This window comes from Dryas octopetala, chromosome 9 (assembly GCF_963921425.1).
Source record: "Dryas octopetala chromosome 9, drDryOcto1.1, whole genome shotgun sequence".
NCBI lineage: Eukaryota > Viridiplantae > Streptophyta > Magnoliopsida > Rosales > Rosaceae > Dryas > Dryas octopetala.
In genome coordinates this window covers 1,852,089-1,874,294 of record NC_141374.1, presented here as the reverse complement: position 1 = coordinate 1,874,294, position 22,206 = coordinate 1,852,089, and the positions used below count along the sequence as shown (strand labels likewise).

The following is a 22,206-nucleotide window of genomic DNA, read 5'->3' as shown; positions in this document are numbered from 1 at the left end:
ATCATACCAGGCTGAGCTGAGCCAAAAGGTTGTGGCAATTCGGTGGTGGTGAGATTGTTCAAGTCATTGTGCCTGATCATATTTAGCTTGGACAATGAGGTGTTTGACTGAACAGTGGTGATGAGACCAAATTGATGCATAGCTGAACTGGAATGATGAGGTGGCTAGCATGGTTGATCGAGTCAATCGTTGACTGGTCAATGTGCCAAAGAGGACCTCGATGAGCCACGTGCATGTAAGTATATTGTTAGTTGTTGAATTCATGTGAATTTATCTCCAACATATAGTTTATTGCAATTAAAATATAGAAGGAGTGAAGCAAATTAAGTATTTTTCTTTTCTTTCGAAGGGAAGCAAATTAAGTATGGACTGCAGGACTGCAATGAAATGATTCATTCGCATATTCATGGAATCAAAGACTGGTATTAACTGTCCACCTTGAGATATCACATCAATGTGTCCATCTGAGAAACTGCCTGATCGATGCCTCCCCCCAAACTCATTAATATATATAAGTCTATATCATATCAATCAGTATTACTAAATTAATGTATCCAACGATGTATATTAGTATATATATATATATACATAAGCTAAGTGTTAATTAGAAAAGCTTAATTCCATTAGGGAGTAATCTTAATTAGTACCTCTGGTACTGGTAGCTACTCCATATATTAATCAATCTGCAGCAACAAAAAATTGGTATAGCTAGTAAATAATTAATTAATGGCGTTAAAAGTCCTTTCTGCCCTCGACACGGCGAAGACACAATGGTATCACTTCAAGGCCATTATGATCGCCGGCATGGGCCTTTTCACCGACGCCTACGACCTCTTCTGTATCCCTCCCATAATGAGACTCCTCGGGCGCATATACTATCAGGACGAGACGACGTCGTCGGACCCAAACGACAACTTCGTGGTGCCGGCACTTGTCGTTTCAGCCCTGGTGGGCGTGGCCCTCCTGGGGACGGTCATTGGGCAGCTGGTGTTCGGCCGGCTGGGGGACCGAATGGGGAGGCGCCGCGTGTACGGGTTGTCACTGATGGTGATGGTGCTGAGCGCAATAGGGTGCGGCTTCTCCATATGCACGTCGAGGGGCTGCGTTCTGGTGAGTCTCGGGCTCTTCAGGTTCCTGCTGGGGATCGGGATCGGCGGGGACTATCCCCTGTCGGCCACCATCATGTCGGAGTTCGCCAACACGAGGACACGTGGCTCGCTTATAGCGGCGGTGTTCTCGATGCAGGGGTTTGGGATTTTGGCGAGCTCGGTGGTGACGATGGTGGTGTGCGCCGCATTCGACGGCGCCACGTCGAAGGCGAATGCGTCGCCCGAAGGGAAGACGCCGATGGAAGCTGACATCGCGTGGAGGTTGATACTCATGCTTGGTGCGATTCCCGCTGCCATGACGTACTATTGGCGTATGAAGATGCCTGAAACTGCCAGGTAATTATTTAATTAACCTTTGTAATTGTCATCGTTTCTTTTTCATTGTTGTCGTTATCATTGACATTTTGGATTGGATTTACATATTGTTTCGTCAATGTCTGTTTGTCCCATTTGGCTTGGTTGTATACTTGTATGTGAGCTCCAACATTTTGTGAGAAAAATATTCATGACATACGTACGACTTTTTTTATTTTATTTTTTTGGGGACATGCTAATATGCTATACTGCCACACTGCTGATTTATGCCTTTAATAATTATATACACTATTTGGACTCTTATGATCATTAATTATGTCTACTCTTGTTAAACACGATATAGTAGTAGGTATATATACCTTTGTAATTATCACGATACAAACACGATATAGTAGTAGGTATATAAACACCATACAATAGGCGCATAATTATGATCGAGTAGGAACATAAACACGAACAAAAAAGTAGTTGATAGATTACATAAACGCACAAAATACTATGTAGATTCATAAAATTGAGGTCTGTAAATCATTAGGGATTTTTAAATTGTTAAAGGTACTAAAACACATAAAATCGTTTATAGGTAGATTATAAATCATTAAAAAATATGTGCATTATTGTTCGTAAAAATTAATAGGTAACGTTAATCAAATAGTTAAATCAAGTAGCCAATATATTTAAAAAAAGAAGAAGAAAAAAGCTGGAATTAATGGAAAAAAAAAAAAAAGAAACACAAAATAACAAAAGTGGAATGTACTATAGCTCGATCTCTTGTGTTGGGTTAGTACTATAGTTGTTCATTCTATGAGTTTATAAATCAGTTTTTTTTGGGACACATGGACTCTGGGTATCTTTTTTTCTAAGGGCTTATACACGCACCTAGTTTATGGGGGCTTTAACCTTGATTTTGAATTGATCAAATGGCAACCAAGATATATATATATATATATATATATATATATCATAAAGACTGGTTGATAGAGGGAAGAGAGGAAAGCTCTATCACTGTAAACCTCTTCTCCCAGATGGTATATATGGTGGTATTGTGACTTTGCCACCAAGATCCACTTTTCAATCAGCCATGCATGAAAGAAGAAAATTCAAAAAGAAACTATCTGGATTTTCAATAAAAAAATATACATACTAAGGGGTTCAACCTAATATTCAATTAAAGAAAATTATGGGTACGTGATATTTGTCCCATCCCATAAATTATTAAGGGGAAAATAGAAAAGAATTACAATCTAAGCATATAAAAGAGAGAACACAAGCATGCAATGGTGGCTAGCTGTTTACAAATTTAAAAGTATAATATTGACTTGATTAATTACTTTAGTCTTTTTTTTTTTTTGGCCAAAGATTAATTACTTTAGTCTGGTTCAGATATACAGCATTGGTTGAGCTAAATGTCCCCCAAGCGGTTGAAGACATGGAGAAGGTGTTGGAGGTCTCAATGAGTCAAATTACAGAAGACGGGTCGCCGCAACTTCCACCACCATCACCATATCCTCTTTTCTCCAAGCAATTTTTACGCCTCCATGGCCGCGACCTCTTCTCTTGTTCTGCCACATGGTTTCTCGTGGACGTTGTGTTTTACAGCAGCAACCTCTTCCAATCTCAAATATACAAAAAATTTCTCCCCCCAAAAAACACTGTGAACGCCTATCAGGACGCTTTGCATGTTGCACGCTTGCAAGCCATCCTTGCCATATGTTCTACAATTCCAGGCTATTGGTTTACTGTCTATTTCATCGATCGGATTGGAAGACGCAAAATCCAAATGATGGGCTTCTTCGTCATGGCACTCGTTTATTTCGCAATTGGGATACCCTACAAATTGTACTGGTCTAAAAACATGTACATAAACCAAGGGTTCATTGTCCTCTGTGGCCTCACTTTCTTCTTTGCAAATTTTGGACCAAACACTACCACTTTCATTGTGCCGGCAGAGCTTTTTCCTGCACGATTTCGATCAACTTGTCATGGGATTTCCGGGGCTGCCGGGAAGGTGGGGGCCATTGTTGGATCTGTTGGCATTCAGTGGGCTGTACATGATAGAAAAGAGAATTATGATGATAAAAAAGAGAATGATGATCAAACGGTAGTAAGGATGATGGTCTCAATGATTATTTTAGGTGGAGTTTGTATTTTGGGATTTGTGGTGACGTATTTCTTCACACCTGAAACGAATGGCAGATCACTGGAAGAGAATGAGATTAACCAACATTATGATCATGAGGGCAGCAGCGGTTTCCTTTGATGTTTTGAAGGTGCTACTGTAAGGTCCCATTCCTCGTCTCTCAATAATGATGTTGCTGCTGCTGAAGGATCACGCTCTGTGGAAAGTGATGAAATTAGTACTGCTGCATAGGAAGCAAATTTTTGTTCATAAATTTGTGGTTTAAAGTATTCTCGCTCCATCTCATGCATGTTGGGATGATAGAATTTCCGTGTTTGGATATCATATCTTAAACCTTAGGGTATAGGCTATAGGTCATATACCTAATAGGGCCGTTAGGCTAAATGGCTAATACCATATTAATGTATTATACCATATTATACATTTATGATTGAAATAATTACATAAATCATAAATGGTCCATAACTCCATAGTCCATATTGATATTAATATATTATACCATATACTAATATTACCATATTATACCATAATCATATTATACCATATTATACAATATACTAAATTACTAATATTATCATATTATGTCATACTATACCATATTATAGTATTAAATCATATACTATATACCAAACTTCAAGTTACCAACTATGAGTGTATGAATTATAAATTTATAGTATTAGACTGTTAGGCTATTAGCCAATTTAGGCTATTAGGGTATAGAAATTAGTAATTTAGTATGAGATATCATATACATATACTATATAGGGTTTACAATTTATTGTGATATTAAGGTTTAGGGTATTTTTAATTAGTTTTTATATAGAAATGTATTATATAAACTAAAAAACATATAAGTTAATAAGTTAAAGGGTTTACAAATTTATATATATTTTATATAAATTATAGAAAATTAGAAATGTATATAAAATTATAAATTATATAGAAAGGTATTTAGTATTTTAGTTTTTTTTATTTAGGGTATACTGGTATAGTATAAAAATGTATAAAAATGAATTATTTTAATTATATTTTATTAGTTTCGTTTGGCCGTTTTGGAGTTTCGTTTAGTTGTTTTTAAACCCTAAACTAGTAAACTATAATATATTTCTACATAAAAAATAATTTAAAATACCCTAAAGGGCCTAAACCCTAATATCATATATCATATCCTAAACAATATAGAATATAGATTATAAAATACATAGAGTTTAGTGTACAGATTATAGAGTATAAATCATATACTAATTTAATTTAACAGTATTTGTCTCCAGTGTGCATTATATTCATCTTATATCACATAAAACCTACTATATAATTTGGTTTCTTCAATATTTTTTTATCAATTTAGTAGATAATATGTTAAATAAATATATGGTAAAGTTTCATTCAAAATTTTCGTATTTTGATCACAATTTCCGTCATTTTTGTCTAATTTTTGTCGAAATTTAAAAATCTTCAAAATTTCCGTCAAAATTTCCTCGAAACCCGAAATTTTATTCCTTAGATATAGATAAATGAATGTTAAAAAATTAAGTTGTTAACTTGTTTGGCAGTAGATAGTAATAAACTATATAAAGATAAAGCGCTAGTGCAGACAAGCTAATCCTAGAGAGAGGAAACAACAAATAAGGTTAAAAACACAATTCTAAGTCAACAACACCATCCCTCATCATACTCCCAAAAGTCCAACACCTACTCTGCAAAGAAAAAAAAACACTTCAACCTTAATTTTATATATATATATATATAAATGATCACTCGCTCACCATAGTGATGGAAATTCAATGATCAGGACCGTCCATTTTTTAGGTCCATTCTTAAGGGTTGTTACTGTAAAAAATCTGCCAAATCGATAATTGTTTGGTCCTCCAAACTTTGCAGACAAATATAGTTCGTCATATAATGTTGAAATAATGTTGACAATAATATAGTGGCTAAACAGTTTTCGATTTGGCTGATTTTTTGCAAGGGTGATCTTTGAATGATGCTCTAAAATATGGACGGTTCCGATCATTGAAATTCGTTGCTGGGTGGTTAGGTGAGCGGGAATTCCCCGCTCTATGATGAGCGAGTGATCATTACTGTATATATATAAAATATACATATTCGATCAGGTACGGACGAATGGACTTGTGAACATGTCGTCGAGCACTCGGTAGCATGTTTTTAACAATGGCCGAGTGCAGTACCGAGCACTCGATGCTCCCTCATGCGGCCCACTCCATATAGTATATTAATGATCCGAACCGTCTATTTTTTAGGTCAATATTCAAAGATCATTCTTGCAAAAATTTAGACAAATCGAAAACTATTAAGCTATGTAATTTTGATCAAATAAATAGATAAACAAAATATTTTCGATAAACACTTGAAATAATAGCCATTTAAACAAATGGGTAAATGGTTCCGATTTAGCTAATTTTTTGCAAGAACGATCTTTCAATGGAGACCTAAAATGTAGACGATTCCGATCATTAAAATATAATGTAAAATAGGCTCTACAAAAGATCTCTTATTTAACCTTAAATAAGAAATCTTTCCTACATATATAATATATATATATATATTATACATTAGATATAGGCTTAGCAAGCGATGGTATATATGGATGAGTAAAACTTCGGTGGGGAGGTTTCCTGCCACCTCATCTTGTTGAGTGGCACAACCTTCCACTCAAAACTTGCCATATGTTCAATTTTAATAATAATTTTAAATTTTCTTTTCTCTTATTTTACTAATAAATAAAAAACTAAAAAACTGTAAAGAAAAAAAAAAAAAATTAACAACCCCCCCCCCCCCATCCACAGATCCACCCTTACTCTTCCGCAGCGCCGTCACTGACTCATCAGTGTCCTTCACCTTCTGGCCATCAGGTTAAGGAACTCTGGGAAATCAATGGTACCATTCCCATCAGCATCAACCTCATTAATCATATCCTGAAGCTCTGCCCACGTGAACGCATGACAGTCCCAAGCTTCTTAGTAGTGATGCAGCCATCGTCGTCCTTGTCGAAGAAAATGAAAGCCTCCTTGAACTCGGAGATCTGGTCGTTGGTGAGCTGATCAGCCATTATTGGACGTTTGGTTTCAGAGAAAATCACAAAGAAAGTGTCAAAGGGAAAAGTAAAATATGTCTGTGGTGTCTCAAATACCACATACCTCAATTTGATTGAACGTTCCAACTCCAAGGTTTTACCAAAAAATTTACAGGATTCAGTAGCAAAACACAAAGATTCAATAGCAATAGGTTGGGGGATTACTGAGAATTGAAGAAAGTTCATAAGAATTAAAGAATTCAATTGCAAGGTTTTCACCCAAACTTTGGTGTTCACTTGGAATCTTTCATGGATGCAAAGTTTAAGAGAAAGTTTCAGATTATGAAATTAGTGAGGACGAGAGAGAGAGAGAGAGAGAGAGAGAGAGAGGCGGGGGAGGATGGGCGGCACCAATGGTGGGGGACGCCGATGACGCTGTTGTAGGTGGCGTGGGGCAGTTCTTGATTTTTTCTTATTTTTCTTAGTTTTTTATTTAGTGATAAAACAAGAGAAAAGAAAATTAAAAATTATTATGAAAATTGAACATATGTCAAGTTTTGAGTGGGAGGTTGTGCCACTTAGCAAGATATGAGGTGGCTGGAAACCTCCCCACTGAAGTTTTTCTCATATATGGATACATACATGAGAAATGTTTTTTTTTTTTTTTGAGTAACCGAGGGTGTCTTGGGTCAGCTTTTATGTACCAGAATAATTCCTTGGAGAGGTTAAAGGCAGACAATTTACGCCGGGCTTAAGGGATTCATAAAAGATTTTACCTCCCTTGCTGCATAGCTCCAAGGGTCAAACTGGAGACTCACACATTGTAATATATTAAAATGCTAGAGTAACAATTTAGATAATTAATTAAATTAATTATTATTTAAATATGTAATGTTAGAGTAACTGTCTATCAACATAATATGTCATATACTTAGATCAAAACAATTCCATTTACAGAAAATATTCGAAGAAACATGACTTATATATAGTGTTGATGAAAAAATCGATGATCTAATACAACAACTTCAAGTAGATGATCTGGATGCTGATTCAGCCTTTTACAATGGTGATAGGATGTTGCTGGAGAGTTATCTTACCATGTGGATTCAACTTCAAGTATATTGTTAGTTGTTGAATTCATATGGATTTATCCACAAACATATAGTTTATTGCAATTAAAACATAGAAGAGCTGAAGAAGTGAAGCAAATTAAGTATTTTCTTTTCTTTGGAAGGGACGCAAATTAAGTATGGACTGCAGGGACTGCAATGAAATGTTTCCTTTGCATATTCATGGAATCAAAGACTGGTAGTAACTGTCCACCTTGGATATCACATCAATGTCTCAGTCTGAGAAATTGCCTGATGCCTCCCCCAAACTCATTAGTATATTAAGTTTATATCATATCAATCAGTATTACTAAATTAATGTATCCAACGATATACGTACATATCATTGAAAATTAGATTAGGATGTCTATATCATACCCAGGGTTCGAGGTGTGACAGATTAGGATGTTGCTGGGAAGTTATCTTGCCTGGGATCTTTAACAAAAGGTGACCTGTATGAATAATAATCAGAAGATGTTGTACCGGTGTGGGATCAGCCAACTAAGCTCTGATATATGAGTAAGTCAGTAATGGACTTATAAAGGTAGTTGAGTAAGAACAAGCAAGAACAAAGATATGAACTTGGGAGAATATGAAAAAACAAGGTAAGATCTTATGAGTTATTCTTTCAAGAAGGTGTGTGTTTGTTTAGGGTTTTGTGAACCCCTCCTTTGTGTCTATAAGTGTCATATATAGGCAAATTAAGAAGAGGTAAATGATATATTTTCTTACATGTTGATGAGTGATAGAGATGAGGCCACGTCATCATTTCGGAATAGTGTCATTCACAACTACCCAACAAATTTGCATTGAATGCAAATGTGACTTTAGGGTAATGGGTAGCCCTAGCAATCTCATCTTAAGCTTGCATGTCAAGAAGAATAAGTAGCCACTTGAGTATATATGGTTGAAGACATTACCGGAACCTTCTGGAATAGCAGTGGACCACAATCACCGAGCCGATCGAGCCAAGCCAAGCATGTGTCATCTGTAATTTCCCCAAGTACAAGGTTGTCAGATGTGTTCGATCGAAAAGACATCATACCAGGCTGAGCTGAGCCAAAAGGTTGTGGCAATCCAGTGGTGGTGAGATTGTTCAAGTCATTGTGCCTGATCATGTTTAGCTTAGACAATGAGGTGTTTGACTGAACAGTGGTGATGAGACCAAATTGATGCATAGCTGAACTGGAATGATGAGGTTGCTAGCATGGTTGATCGTGTAAGCATATTATTATTTTTTGAATTCATGTGAATTTATCTCTAAATATATAGTTTATTGCAATTAAAATATAGAAGAAGTGAAGCAAATTAAGTATTTTTCTTTTCTTTCGAAGGGACGCAAATTAAGTATGGACTGCAGGATTGCGATGAAATGATTCCATCGCATATTCATGGAATCAAAGACTGGTATTACCTGTCCACCTTGACATATCACATCAATGTCTCCGTCTAAGAAACTGCCTGCCTAATGCCTCCCCCCAAACTCATTAATATATATAAGTCTATATCATATCAATCAGTATTACTAAATTAATGTATCCAACCATGTATATATACATAAGGTAAGTGTTAATTAGAAAAGCTTAATTCCATTAGGGAGTAATCTTAATTAGTACCTCTGGTACTGGTAGCTACTCCATATATCAATCGTTATCATGCACATCATATTGTTTCGTTAATGTCTGTTTGTCCTATTTGGCTTGGTTGTATGTGAGCTCCAACATTTTGTGAGAAAAATATTCATCATATACGTACGACTTTTTTTATTTTATTTTTTTGGGGACATTCTAATATGCTATACTGCCACACTGCTATTTTATTTCCCCTGTTATTCAACAAATTCCTACCACCGTTTCCATGCCAACCTCCTCTACGGATTCCACAATTCTTGCTACTGACTTTGCCTCGTCCTCGCACACACCATCGCTTGCGAGTGTTCCCAGTCTTCTCACCATTAAACTAGATCGCAATAATTACTTGCTGTGGCTGGCACAGATCACTCCCATCCTCTGGAGCCGTAAGTTGATGTCTTTTGTCGATCGCACTAATGCTTGTCCTCCTGTTTTTTTGCTGGATACTGCTGGCAAGGCTACGGATACTGTGAATCCGTTATATGAAACCTGGATTCAACAAGATCAAATGGTGTTGTCCTGGATTAATAGTTCTCTCAGTCCCACCATGCTTGCGACAGTTGCTCGGTTCACGTCTGCGCGTCAAACCTAGGCGTTTTTTGCTTCTCGGTTCACATCTCAGAACCAAAATCGTATTATGCAATTGCGCGGTGAGTTCATGCGCACTTATAGGGGTGATTCTTCCATTTCTAATTTTACGTCTTAATATTTTGGCTGATAATTTAGCAATGTCTAGTGCTCCTGTATCGAATGATGATTTGGTGACAATCATCATGAGTAATGTTGGTAATTTATATGAGAATACTGTTGCATCGGCTCAAGCTCGAGAGACTCCCATCACCTATGATGGGCTCGAAGCTCTTTTATTGAGTGCTGAACGCAGGTTATCACAGCCGTATCTTCCTATCACTGACACCAATATCACTGCCATGGCCGCATCTGCTGCTCGTGCCCAAGGTACCTATCGGGTCGTGGCTTTCCTTTTGGCCATCGTGGTGGTGGAGGACTGCATGGTGGCAGAGGGCGTGGTTTTAATTCTTCTGGTGGTTCTTTCAGTGGTTCTTTTCCCTCTCACGGGAGTGGTCGTGGGTCTCAGCATGGTGGAAGTCGTGGTCCAGGTTATGTTGGTGTTTTGGGGCCTTTGCCTCATCCTACCAATCAATCTCAATTTTCTGGTGGTTCTTCAGGACGTGTTCAATGTCAGATATGTGGACGTTCTGGTCATTCCGTATTGATTATTATAATAGGATGAAAATGGCTTATGAGGTTCGTGTTCCTACTTCGCGCCTCACTTCCATGGTTGCTGCTACACATGGTTCTCCCAGTACTTTGGGCTGGTTAACAGATACTGGTGCAAACTCTCACATCACTCAGGATATGAGTCATTTGCAAGCACCAAAGGAGTATTGTGGTGCTGACAATGTCAATGGTGTTCTTGGTGCATGGTACTAGTTTGGGTATATCTCATATTGGTGACACTTCTTTTTGTCAAAATTCCTCTTCTTATGATTTAACCAATGTTCTTTATTGTCCTAATGCCTCTACAAATATTCTCTCTGTTAGTAAGTTTTCTAAAGATAACAACTGTTATTTTACATTCTTTCCTACTCATTTTTTGTGCAAGATTTGGCAACGGGGAAGACCCTTTTTTGCGGGCTGAGTGAGAATGGCCTCTATCCTTTTCCTTTTAAGTCCAGTTCTAAGGTGTTAGGCGGTCGTTTTGCCTTTGTTGGTGAGCGGGTGACTGGTCCAGTTTGGCATGCTAGGCTTGGCCATCCTTCTGCTCCTATTTTTCAACAATTAGTTAATCAAAATAAATTGCCTCTGTCTGGCAAACTTAGGAATTCTTTATGTCATTCATGTTGTTTGGGCAAAAACATTAAGTTGCCTTTTTCTGATTCTAGTTCTTTTTCAACTTATCCCTTGGAACTGTTGCATTCGGATGTATGGCAATCCCCCTATTTATCAAATTCTGGATTTAAGTACTATTTAATTTTTGTTGACGATTTCTCTAAATACACTTGGTTCTTTCCTATGAAATACAAACATGAGGTATTTGCTCTCTTTGTTCAATTTAAAAGGCTTGTTGAAAATTTGTTTGATAGAAAAATTAAAATCTTTCAGAGTGATGGTGGGGGAGAATATATCAATAATCATTTTAAAACTTTTTTAACTCAACATGGCATCTTCCATCGCTATACTTGTCTGCACCATCCCGAGCAAAATGGGGTGGCTGAACGTAAGCATAGACATCTTGTGGATACCGGTCTAACTATGTTAACACATGCTTCTATGCCTATTTCTTACTGGGTAGAATCTTTTCATACATCCACTTATTTAATTAATAGATTGCCCACTAGAAATTTAAATAATATTTCTCCTTATGAGAAAATTTTTGCTAAAACTCCTCAATATGATTTTCTAAAAGTTTTCGATTGCACATGCTTTCCCTATTTGCGCCCATATAATCATAATATGCTTCAACCTCGTTCTGTCAAGTGTTGTTTTTTGGGTTATTCTCTTAATCAAAAAGGGTATAGGTGTTTGAATATTAAAACTGGTCAAGTCTTTTTGTCAAAGGTTGATGAATGTTCTTTTCCTTTTAAATATGGCACTCTCACTCAACCCGCAAGGGCTCCTTCCTCATCTTCAAATCCTATGCTGCCAGTTATGATTGAGGACACTACTTTTCCAAGGGCTTTTCCTCGTCCTCCAGTTTCATCAACATCTGCAGGTTCTTCTAGTTCTTTGTCTCCTTCTTTATCTAATCCTATAATGCAAGTTCCTTCCAGCCCGTGCTCAACACCTCAAACCAACGCATGCTCTCAAAGTTTGTTATCTCCAAATTTGCTGTCACTTACTTCCCTTGCTCAATCATACAGTCCTGCCACAATCTCGTCTCATTCCATACCCTGTTTCTCTCTAAATCAGTCACCACCAGGGTTTTCATCTCCATTGCCGGCTAATGATCCTCCTATTGGTGTTCAAAATACTCAGTCTATGGTGACTCGGGGTAAAGCAGGTATTGTGAAACCAAACTCCAAATATGCTTTGGCAGTTGATGTTACTAATTCTCTTGTAGAGCCTATTTGTTTTACACAGGCTAATAAATATGAACAGTGGAGACGAGCTATGGCTGATGAGTTTGGTGCTCTTCAATGGGCAGGCACTTGGACACTTGTTCCTTCCAATCCTTCCATGAATGTATTACCTAATAAATGAGTCTATCGAATCAAGAAGCGATCAGACGGGTCTATTGAGCGTGACAAGGCACGTTTAGTGGCTAATGGATTTCATCAGCAACCGGGTCTTGATTTCGAAGAGACATTTAGTCTAGTGGTTAATCATAGTACTATCCATCTTATATATTCTTGCAGTTGTTGTTCATCATAATTGGCCTATTCGTCAACTGGATGTTCAGAATGCATTCTTGCATGGCTATCTATCCGAGGAGGTTTATATGCGGCAACCCAATGGGTTTCTTGATCCTCAGTTTCCTTATCATGTCTGTAAGCTATGTAGATCGCTCTATGGGTTAAAGCAAGCTCCCAGAGCCTGGTTTACTTGTTTCTCTACTCATCTGGAACATTTGGGTTTCCAGGCCTCTCTTGCAGATTATTCTCTCTTTACTTACCATCATGGCTCCGTTGTTATTTATTTGTTAATATATGTGGACGATATTTTAATTACAGGCAATGATGTGTTGCATATGGCCTCATTAATCAAGGAGCTTGGTCGCATGTTCTCTATGAAGGACTTAGGTCCCTTACATTATTTTTTTGGTATTGAGGCTGTTCGATCGCCACACGGATTGCATCTCTCTCAATCCAAATATATATTGGATTTACTCAAACGAACAAACATGCTTGACGCTAAACCAATTTCTACTTCAGCTATTGGTGGCCGCCGCTTAAGTATTTGTGATGGCGACCCTCTATCTGATCCTACTGTCTATCGAAGTACAATTGACGCACTTCAGTATCTTACCCTCACAAGGCCAGACATTGCTTTTGCTATCAACCAAGTTTGCCAATTTATGCATTCTCCTACAACTATTCATTGGGCAGCTGTTAAGCGGGTTCTTCGTTATCTTAAGAACACGTATTCTCATGGTATTCACTACACTCCCAGTTCTTTGCATTTAATTGCTTATCAGGAGGTTATTCTCTATATCTTGGTTCCAATCTCGTATCTTGGAGTTCAAAGAAGCAGCTTGGGGTATCAAGATCAAGTACTGAGGCCGAATATAGGCAGTTAGCTCATACTGCAGCTGCTATATCTTGGTTTCGTGCTCTCTTTAAGAATTTGCGACTACCTCTTGCTTGCCCTAAGCTCTAGTGCAATAACATTAGTGCTCTAGCTCTCGCATCCAACCCCGTTTTCCATGGTCGGACTCGCCATGTGGAGGTTGATTATCACTATATTTGTGAGAAAGTAGTTCGCAAGGAGATTGATGTGGGGTATGTTTCATCACATGATCAGATTGCTGACATTTTCACTAAGGGGTTATCATCACCACGTTTTCATTATCTTCTTAACAAGCTTCCTGTTCGTCAGCGTCCTGTCAGCTTGAAGGGGCATGATAAGCATAAGCTCAGTGATCAGCATAAGCCCAGCACCTAGAGCACGTGGAGTTATCTGACTTCTATAGGATTTATCACATAATGTATTTTAGTCATTATCTTTGTGTTTATACTGATAACTATCTTTTATATAAGTCCTATTTGGACTCTTGAACTGTGTATACTTATAAATACAGTGAATCACCTCACTACTGCTTGAGGCTTTCAATCATATTTAGTTTATAAGTGCTTTAGATAGTTGTCTGTATATTTTAGTGAATGAACATAATTTTTTTGTTCAACAATGAAGTGTAAGCTTTTTGGCCATAATTGTGAAGATGCTGTGCATATTGTGAGAGACTGCCTACCCTAAGGCTAGAGAGGTTTGGGCTGGTTCTGGCATGCCTGCTTCTCTTGTTGATGGTCAGAGAGGAGATAGGGTTGGTTGGATGCTTAATCATCTTAAGAACAATGGTCATGATTGCAGTGGTCTTCCTTGGGCCACTGTGTCTGAGTTTTTGGTATCTTTGGAAGTGGAGGAAGCATAGGGTGTTCTGTCCTAGATCTGCTCCCAACATACGGCCTCACATGACTGTTCTGGATGTAGCTTGGGAATGGTTTTGTGCTACTAGGACCAAGTCGTCAAAACCCTTAAGGACTCAAGCTACTCTAGCTTGGCAGTTTCCTGTTTCTGGATCACCATGGAGAGTGGCAAAGGGCAGATTCTAAATGCTGAGTTACGGGGGATATAATGGGCTTAAGTCGGCCTGGGACTTGGGTTGTTTTGAAGCCTCTTAAGGATTGTCATCCTCTAGCTACTCTCATTCTCGGGTGCAAGCGTTTGTTGGGGTTGGAGTGGACTTGTAAAGTGTTGCTGACAGTCTTGCTGAGTTGGGCATCTCATCCCTTCCTACTTGTGTAGGGAAGATTAGTTGAGGACCTAGCAGGTGTTGCTAGGCCTTGGGCTATTTTTGTAGTCTTTTTCTTGTTTTTTTAGGCCTTTGGCCCCCTTATTCACCAAAAAAAACTGTAGGCTTTTTGCTTTTGTTCTTGTTCTTGTTTTCCTTTTGTAATGTGAATTGATTTATGTAACCAACTAAATTGTAGATATTGGTAGTTTTCTGGTTGAAATTAACTGGAATTGATTATTCTCAAATTATCGGGAGTTTTCCTATTGATAAATAGAGTTTATGCTGATAATATTTAGAGTCTGATAATTACAATGTACTGACAATCTTTTAAATTAACTAAAAGCACCCAAACAAAAATAATTACTCAAACTCTACCTTTTACTTACTTGCAACCCACCCCCTATTAAGCCCAACAGAAAACAACTTCCAGGTAATATGTATTAACCCAAACTTCCACAAAAAATTAACTTTCAGGTAATCTAGTCAACCATGAAAGCGGAAAGTGATGAACACTACCTGCAAGCTAACGACACATGCAAACAAATTCCTTAGAGTGCGCGCCGAAATCTAAAAACATTAAAAAGAGGACTCCATATTTCAAAAAATTATTAGATATGCAAACCAAAAAAAATGAAAAAACAAAAAACACATAGAATAAGAAAGCCTTTATGAAACTGTTACAGTAATAAAAAATTTAAGAATTATGAGACTCCAAATTCAAACTGGTACATCAAATTTGAGAATTTTTATAAATTAAATTATAATTGAAACTGAAACTGCAATTGAGATTTCAATTGAAACTGAAATTGAAACCGCGAACTGAAACTGCAAACTACAACTATGAACTAACATTGAAAGTGCGAACTGAAAAATCGATTCCAATGCAACTACAGATCTGAAACTGAAATCGTGAACTGAAACCGTGAACTGAAACTGTGAACTACAGGCAAAGCATTATTTCACAACAGAGAGAGAGAGAGAGAGAGAGAGAGAGAGAGAGAGAGAGAGAATGGGACTTGGTTGCTGGTTTGGTTTTTTCTTCTTCTTGCTTATGCTGTTTATTTTTTTCTTCCACCGACTCTCGATCTTTCTCTGTGTAAACTAAAGCTGAACTCAAAAGATACTCGGCAAGCTAATAATAATGCTTAAATCCATTAATTCAATATTCTTTATTATTAAATGATTAAATATTGTATGGTTGAAGTCAAAGATAGCTAATAAATTTTTCACCCAGAGACAACAAGGCAAAATGACACATGAAAGGATTGGACATGAACGGTATGACCATCTGCTATTTGACTAATACTTACAACGGTCTCCTTATTGTTACATTTGAACAATAGGTGTAGTAGAGGTTAAATAAAATGTTTGTCATATATCCTACATTAATTAATTCTATTATTTATAATGAATTGACTTGATGGCCCTTTTTTTTTTTTTTTTTTTTCACTCTTTCTGCCTCAAAACATGCCATTTTTTAAAGACAGACTGTCTCGACAGCCTCAACGGCTTGACTCCACCATTGGCTTTAGTCCTTACCAGCTTGCCTTTGGACTATAGTCCCCATCCTTCAAATGATTTTGCATTCTACACTTCCATATGTATGCAAATACAAATAGGTTCAGACTATTCCGACCACCCTAAATTGCTGAGTTGACCATTCTATTTTTAAATTTCAATTTTACCTTTAAAATAAAAAAATTCAATTTTATTCGTCGAGTCATTCGACACTTGTCTGTCCAAATATTTGTGGTTATTCGGCACCTAACTGCCGAACATTGGCGGAGTTTTCAATAAGTAACCATTGCATGGAAATAAAAAAGGCATTCGGCAGTATTCTGCCAAACATTGTTATTATATTCGGCCATAAGATGCCGAACTTCTTAGTATATTTCAGTGACATGCTATCGAATGGATCTGGGTGATTCCATAATTTTTTGCAAGAAAAGGTAAAATAGGAAACATTTGTCCAAAAACTCAGCAATGGAGGATGGTCTAAATAGCCTCCGCCATACAAATATTCTAAAAAATTACCTTGTAATTATATATCTGGATCATTTTAATAGGAATTCCTCAATGCGGAATAAGGGTCATTAAATCAAAAGGATCCCAATCATACATTGTATGTCGAACAACTTATATGAATTAGTGGGACCAAACCATCTAAGAATCGAGGAATCCAATGGTTGTAAAGCATTGTCCAAGTAATACTGAGTAGTGTCTCTTCGGTATTCGTTATTGCCTCATTGGCAAACTCTTACTGACTTTCATTGATTTAAGTCATAGAATTTGGAAGAATTTGACAGATCCAGTGTGCCAGATTCCTTTGAATTTATTGAAATAATTCATAAAACAAATAATTAATAATTTTTTACTCTATTTCTGCAGATGTTCCTTATTTTTGTACAATATGTGAACACTCTTGTAAGTTTACTTATTTACACCAATTGAAGATCACAACATAACTCCACAATAAGGTATGGTCCAGGTTGGTCAGTTGGTGTATGTGTGAATAAATTGATTCTCATTAACAAATATGTGGTTTACAGCAGGTATATATAGAGTATAAGGATGAGGGCTTGACTTAGTCCCCAAGTAATACAATACAGTAAAGGGAAAGTATAACAAGACTAGGATCCTAGTGCTACAAGACTTCGGTCATTAACACTCCCCCGCAAACTTGGCGGCCGTTGGCAGACAAGTTTGGAACGTAGCAGTAGGTGCCGAGATTTGAACAAGCCTTTGGTGAGTAAGTCAGCCGTTTGATCAACAGAGGGCACAAAGAAAACCTTATGACTCCCGAGTGCAACTCGTTCACGAACAAAGTGATAATCGAGTTCAATATGACGAGTGCGAGCATGAAAGACTGGATTAGCAGCCATATAAGTGGTGCTAATATTGTCACAAAATAAGTGAATTGGAAAAGAAATGGAATAACCGAGCTCATGAAGAAGATAGGAAATCCAGACCGTCTCCGCACAAGCAAGCATGAGAGAGAGAGAGAGAGCGGTACTCAGATTTAGCACTAGAGTGCAAGACCATGGGTTGCTTCTTAGAACACCAAGAGACCAAATTGGAGCCCAAAAAGAGAAGATAACCGGTTGTGGAACGCCGAGAGGCAGGGCAGCCGGCCCAGTCAGCATCAGAATAGGCACTAAGAGTGGGTGTGCCAGAGAGCCGAGAGATGGGTAAGCCAAAATCAAGAGAGCCCTTGAGATACCGGAGAATCCGCTTACCTGCAATAAGATGAGGAGACCGTGGAGCCCTCATAAATTGAGCAACATTGTTAACTGCGAAGGCAATATCCGGACGAGTAAGAGTGAGATACTGCAAGCAACCCACCAGTTGCCGAAATTCAGTAGGATCGGCAATTAATGGACCATCATGAGGAGAGAGCACAATTTTGGCAGCAATGGGAGTGGAGCAAGGCTTGCAGTCCAACATGTTATAGCGCCGGAGAAGATCAAGAGTATATTTAAGTTGAGAAACATGAATACCCGTGGAAGAGGAGGTGACCTCAAGACCAAGAAAGCAGCTCAAGGCACCCAAGTCAGTGATATCAAATTCCTTGCTCAAGTGATCAATGAAACTGAACAAGAGAGAATCAGTGCTTCCAATGAGTACAATGTCATCCACGTACAAGAGAAGGATGAGAACCTGTGAGTGATGCCGAAAAATGAAGAGTGAAGTGTCAGCCTTGGATTGAACGAACCCAAAACGAAGCAAGAAAGAGCTAAAACGATGAAATCATGCTCGCGGTGCCTGTTTGAGACCATAGAGAGCCTTATGCAACTTGCAAAGAAAATGAGGTCGGTGAGAATCAAGAAACCCCGGGGGTTGAACCATATACACATCCTCATGAAGATAACCTTGGAGGAAAGCATTTTTGACATCGAGTTGACGCATGGACCAGCCCATAGAGACAGCAAACGAGAAAACCGTGCGGATGGTGGCTGGTTTAACAACCGGACTGAAAATGTCATCAAAATCAATGCCGGGCTGTTGATGAAAGCCTTTAGCAACAAGTCGAGCCTTATACCGCTCAATAGAATCATCCGACTTATGCTTAATACGAAAAACTCATTTGCAACCAACAACATTATGAGAACGAGATGGAGGAACTAAAGACCAAGTGTTGTTTTTAAGAAGAGCATTAAATTCGTCACTCATCGCAAGACGCCATTCTGGAAATTTTATTGCCTAAGAAAAACAAGTAGGCTCCATAGGAGAAGTAAGAAAGGAAACATGAGCCTGAATTAAAGGGTACCGAATGGTACCATCCGTAACAATTTTGGGTGTCACAATGCCATCCTTAGACCGGGTTTGCATAGAGTGAGTAGGAAGGGGCGACAAAAGAGGAGCAGGCAGGACTGCGGGTGGCGATGCCGGAGGAGAGGCAGGAGGCGAAGCGGGCGGAGGAGGATCAGGGGCAGCAGGTGGGACAAAACGCTGAACCGGAGGTGCTGGAGCTAGTTGCGGCAGTGGAGGGCCAAGCGGACTGAGTTCAAGCTCGACAGTGGGAGAGAGAGGAGCTGGAGCATGCCGAGCAAAGGGAAAACTATCCTCATCAAAAACAACATGGCGGGAGATGTAGACACTTTGAGTGACTGGGTCAAGACACCTGTAGCCTTTATGTTGCACACTGTAACCCAAAAAGACACACTCAAGAGAGCGGGGCATTAGTTTGTTAGACACATAATCACCAAGATACGGAAAACATGCACAACCAAAGGTTCTAAGATGAGAATAAACAGGCGGTTGAAGAAATAAAACAGAATAAGGACAAGACCAATCCAACACCGGGGTAGGGAGAAGATTAATGATATGAACAGCAGTCAAAGCAGCTTCAGCCCAAAGAGTGAGCGGAGCATGGCATGTAGTCAAGAGTTTGCGAGTCATATCGGCAATATGCCTATGCTTCCGCTCAGCCAAGCCATTTTGCTGCGGGGTATGAGGACAAGATAGCCGATGTTGAATGCCTAAATGAAGACATAAGGATTTAAAATGATGGTTAACATACTCAGTACCACCATCAGTTTGAATAAATTTAATAGAGGAATTAAAAATATTACGAACCATAGCAATTAAAGTGTGAAAATGAGTAGCGACTTCGGATTTGCGTTTCATTGGATAAATCCAAGAGAAACGTGAAAAATCATCAGTAAATAATAAATAATACTGCTACCCAGAAGAAGAAGCAATTGTAGACATCTAAACATCCGAATCAACTAAATAAAAGGAATGCAGGGCACGTTTATTATGAAGAGTAAATGGAAGCCTAGTAGACTTGCTAAGAGCACAGCTCTTACAAAATGAGTCTTTATTACATAATGAAGAACCTAAACTAGAGCCTAAACGACGAAGAATCAAAGAAGATAGGTGACCAAGACGATTGTGCCAGACGGAGGAAGAGAGAGATGCAGACAAAGCTTGAGGAGAAGAGGCGAAGAGAGGGTATAAGCCATCTCTACAAGGGCCCTGAAATAGAGTTAAACCAGAATGGATGTCAACAATGCGAAAACCAAACGGATCAAAAATGAATTATCCTTAGTAAATTGGGCAACAGAAAGTAAATTTTTACGCAAGGAGGGAACGTGAAAGACATTTTGAAGAGAATAGATCTTAGAACCCAAGGTTAATGGAAGTTTACCAGTATGATGGATGCTCATAGTGTCACCATTACCCAATAAAACATTGTTGTTACCATTATAGGGAGTCGAATTGGGTACAGGAGAGCCAGTCATATGATGAGTGGCACCAGTGTCACGCCCCAAACCCGGGCACGTGCGGCACGTACTTTAAGGATTTCAAGAGTACAACGCCTGACTGTCTGGCATTGTATTCTCAAATTCCCTAAAAATACGTAAGCCTATTAAAATTTAAAACCAAAATTTTATTGAAAATATATTTTACTTGTGGAAGCTAATATTTAAAGAAATACAATTTAATTAGAAACACAACCACATTTCTCAGTTCCACTTTATTTGATTAATAATATGAAGACTATTCCGGCAACTCAAGCCAACTCATCAATAATCAAACTCATTACAAATCACTAACAACAAGACCATTAACTTTTATTAATATTCCAAATATTCAATTAATATCTAACTTATCCTCAATGCACCAAATATTTTCCGTTATTTCAATTTAACAGCAAGACCATCCTTAATTCAACATCTCTAGATTGATTCCCCAAGATTATAACCAAATCAACATATTCATTTAAGTTAATCCATGTATTCAATTATCAATCCACAATCAGCAAAACCATCCACATCACCAATTCAACCATGGCAATTCACAATGATCTTATTAAATTACTCAGCAACAAATCAATGCATTCCCTTATAAATTTAATAACATCAGGATATCAATAATCAAATAGGCAATCCATAGCAATTCATATAGTGCACTAATAGCACAAAAACGTCATCAAGTGATACCCGTCGTCTAATTTATACCTTTCTCTTTTTTCCAGTTCATTTTCTTCTCATTTAACCATTGCCCTGGTTATTTGGCCCAGTGTCGTGTTTACGAGCTCTCATCGACGGTCACGACTAACCGCCTCAGATTAAGGCAACCGAGTACACCTATCGTATTTACGAGCTTACATCGACGGTCATGACTAACCGCCTCGGATTAAGGCCACCGAGTACACCAATCGTATTTACGAGCTTATATCGACGGTCACGACTAACCGCCTCGAATTAAGGCCACCGAGTACACCCCGTACAAGCGGATTCTCAAATCAGGTTTAGGGTCTTTCACCCAAGGGAGATACAGTCCCTGCTTACTTTTCTAATCTGGGCAACCAGTCTACCATTTTACCATCAACTTTCAATTTCCTTTCATATAAACACATTTCTTTCAAACTTCACATCAATATTCCATTTCACTTATCAAGTGCAATTAATATCAGTGCATTGCTTCTTTTCAAATCAATTCTTTCAAAATAATCTCGAAGCACCCACATCATAACCATTAATCATCATTAATATCAAAATCATCCTCTGATCCAACCCTAGGACTTACCTTGTCCTAATCAATCCAACAAGTAAAACAAATATCAATCATCAACCATTAAACTTAGGATTTCCACATCCATCAATTCAGTCTTAGAAATTAAACCTAGACTCAACCTGTCTAGCATATAAGCAGACACAACAAACAATTTATATAATCAGGACAAAAATAAAATACTTGAATCTAATTCCCTCACTGCATCAAACCAACTCAGGATGCAATTTAAGAAAAATCCAACTTAATCACTCACAGATCTTCAATAGTTCAATTAATCAAACCAACCAGATTAAATTAGTCAATTCATCCAAATTCAATTCACTCAATGTATCATTATCAATTTAATTACCATCATTTCATTCTCAGTGGTTC

At 38.0% G+C, this 22,206-nt stretch overlaps 1 protein-coding gene across 1 annotated transcript; it reads left to right on the top strand.

Annotated features, from left to right (window-relative positions):
* Positions 1 to 598: 598 nt before the first annotated feature.
* On the top strand, positions 599 to 3,845 carry LOC147273124 (putative inorganic phosphate transporter 1-9). The gene is made up of 2 exons (XM_086256675.1): positions 599 to 1,445; positions 2,808 to 3,845. Exons 1-2 carry the CDS (start codon positions 727 to 729, stop codon positions 3,682 to 3,684), a joined length of 1,596 nt encoding a protein of 531 aa, XP_086112801.1. The 5' UTR covers positions 599 to 726; the 3' UTR covers positions 3,685 to 3,845.
* The last annotated feature ends 18,361 nt before the right edge of the window (positions 3,846 to 22,206 follow it).

Coding starts and splice junctions, on each gene's coding strand:
- LOC147273124 (XM_086256675.1), top strand. CDS start 727: ATGGCGTTAAAAGTCCTTTCTGCCCTCGACACGGCGAAGACACAATGG. Junction 1,446..2,807: donor AAGATGCCTGAAACTGCCAG/GTAATTATTTAA, acceptor AGTCTGGTTCAG/ATATACAGCATTGGTTGAGC.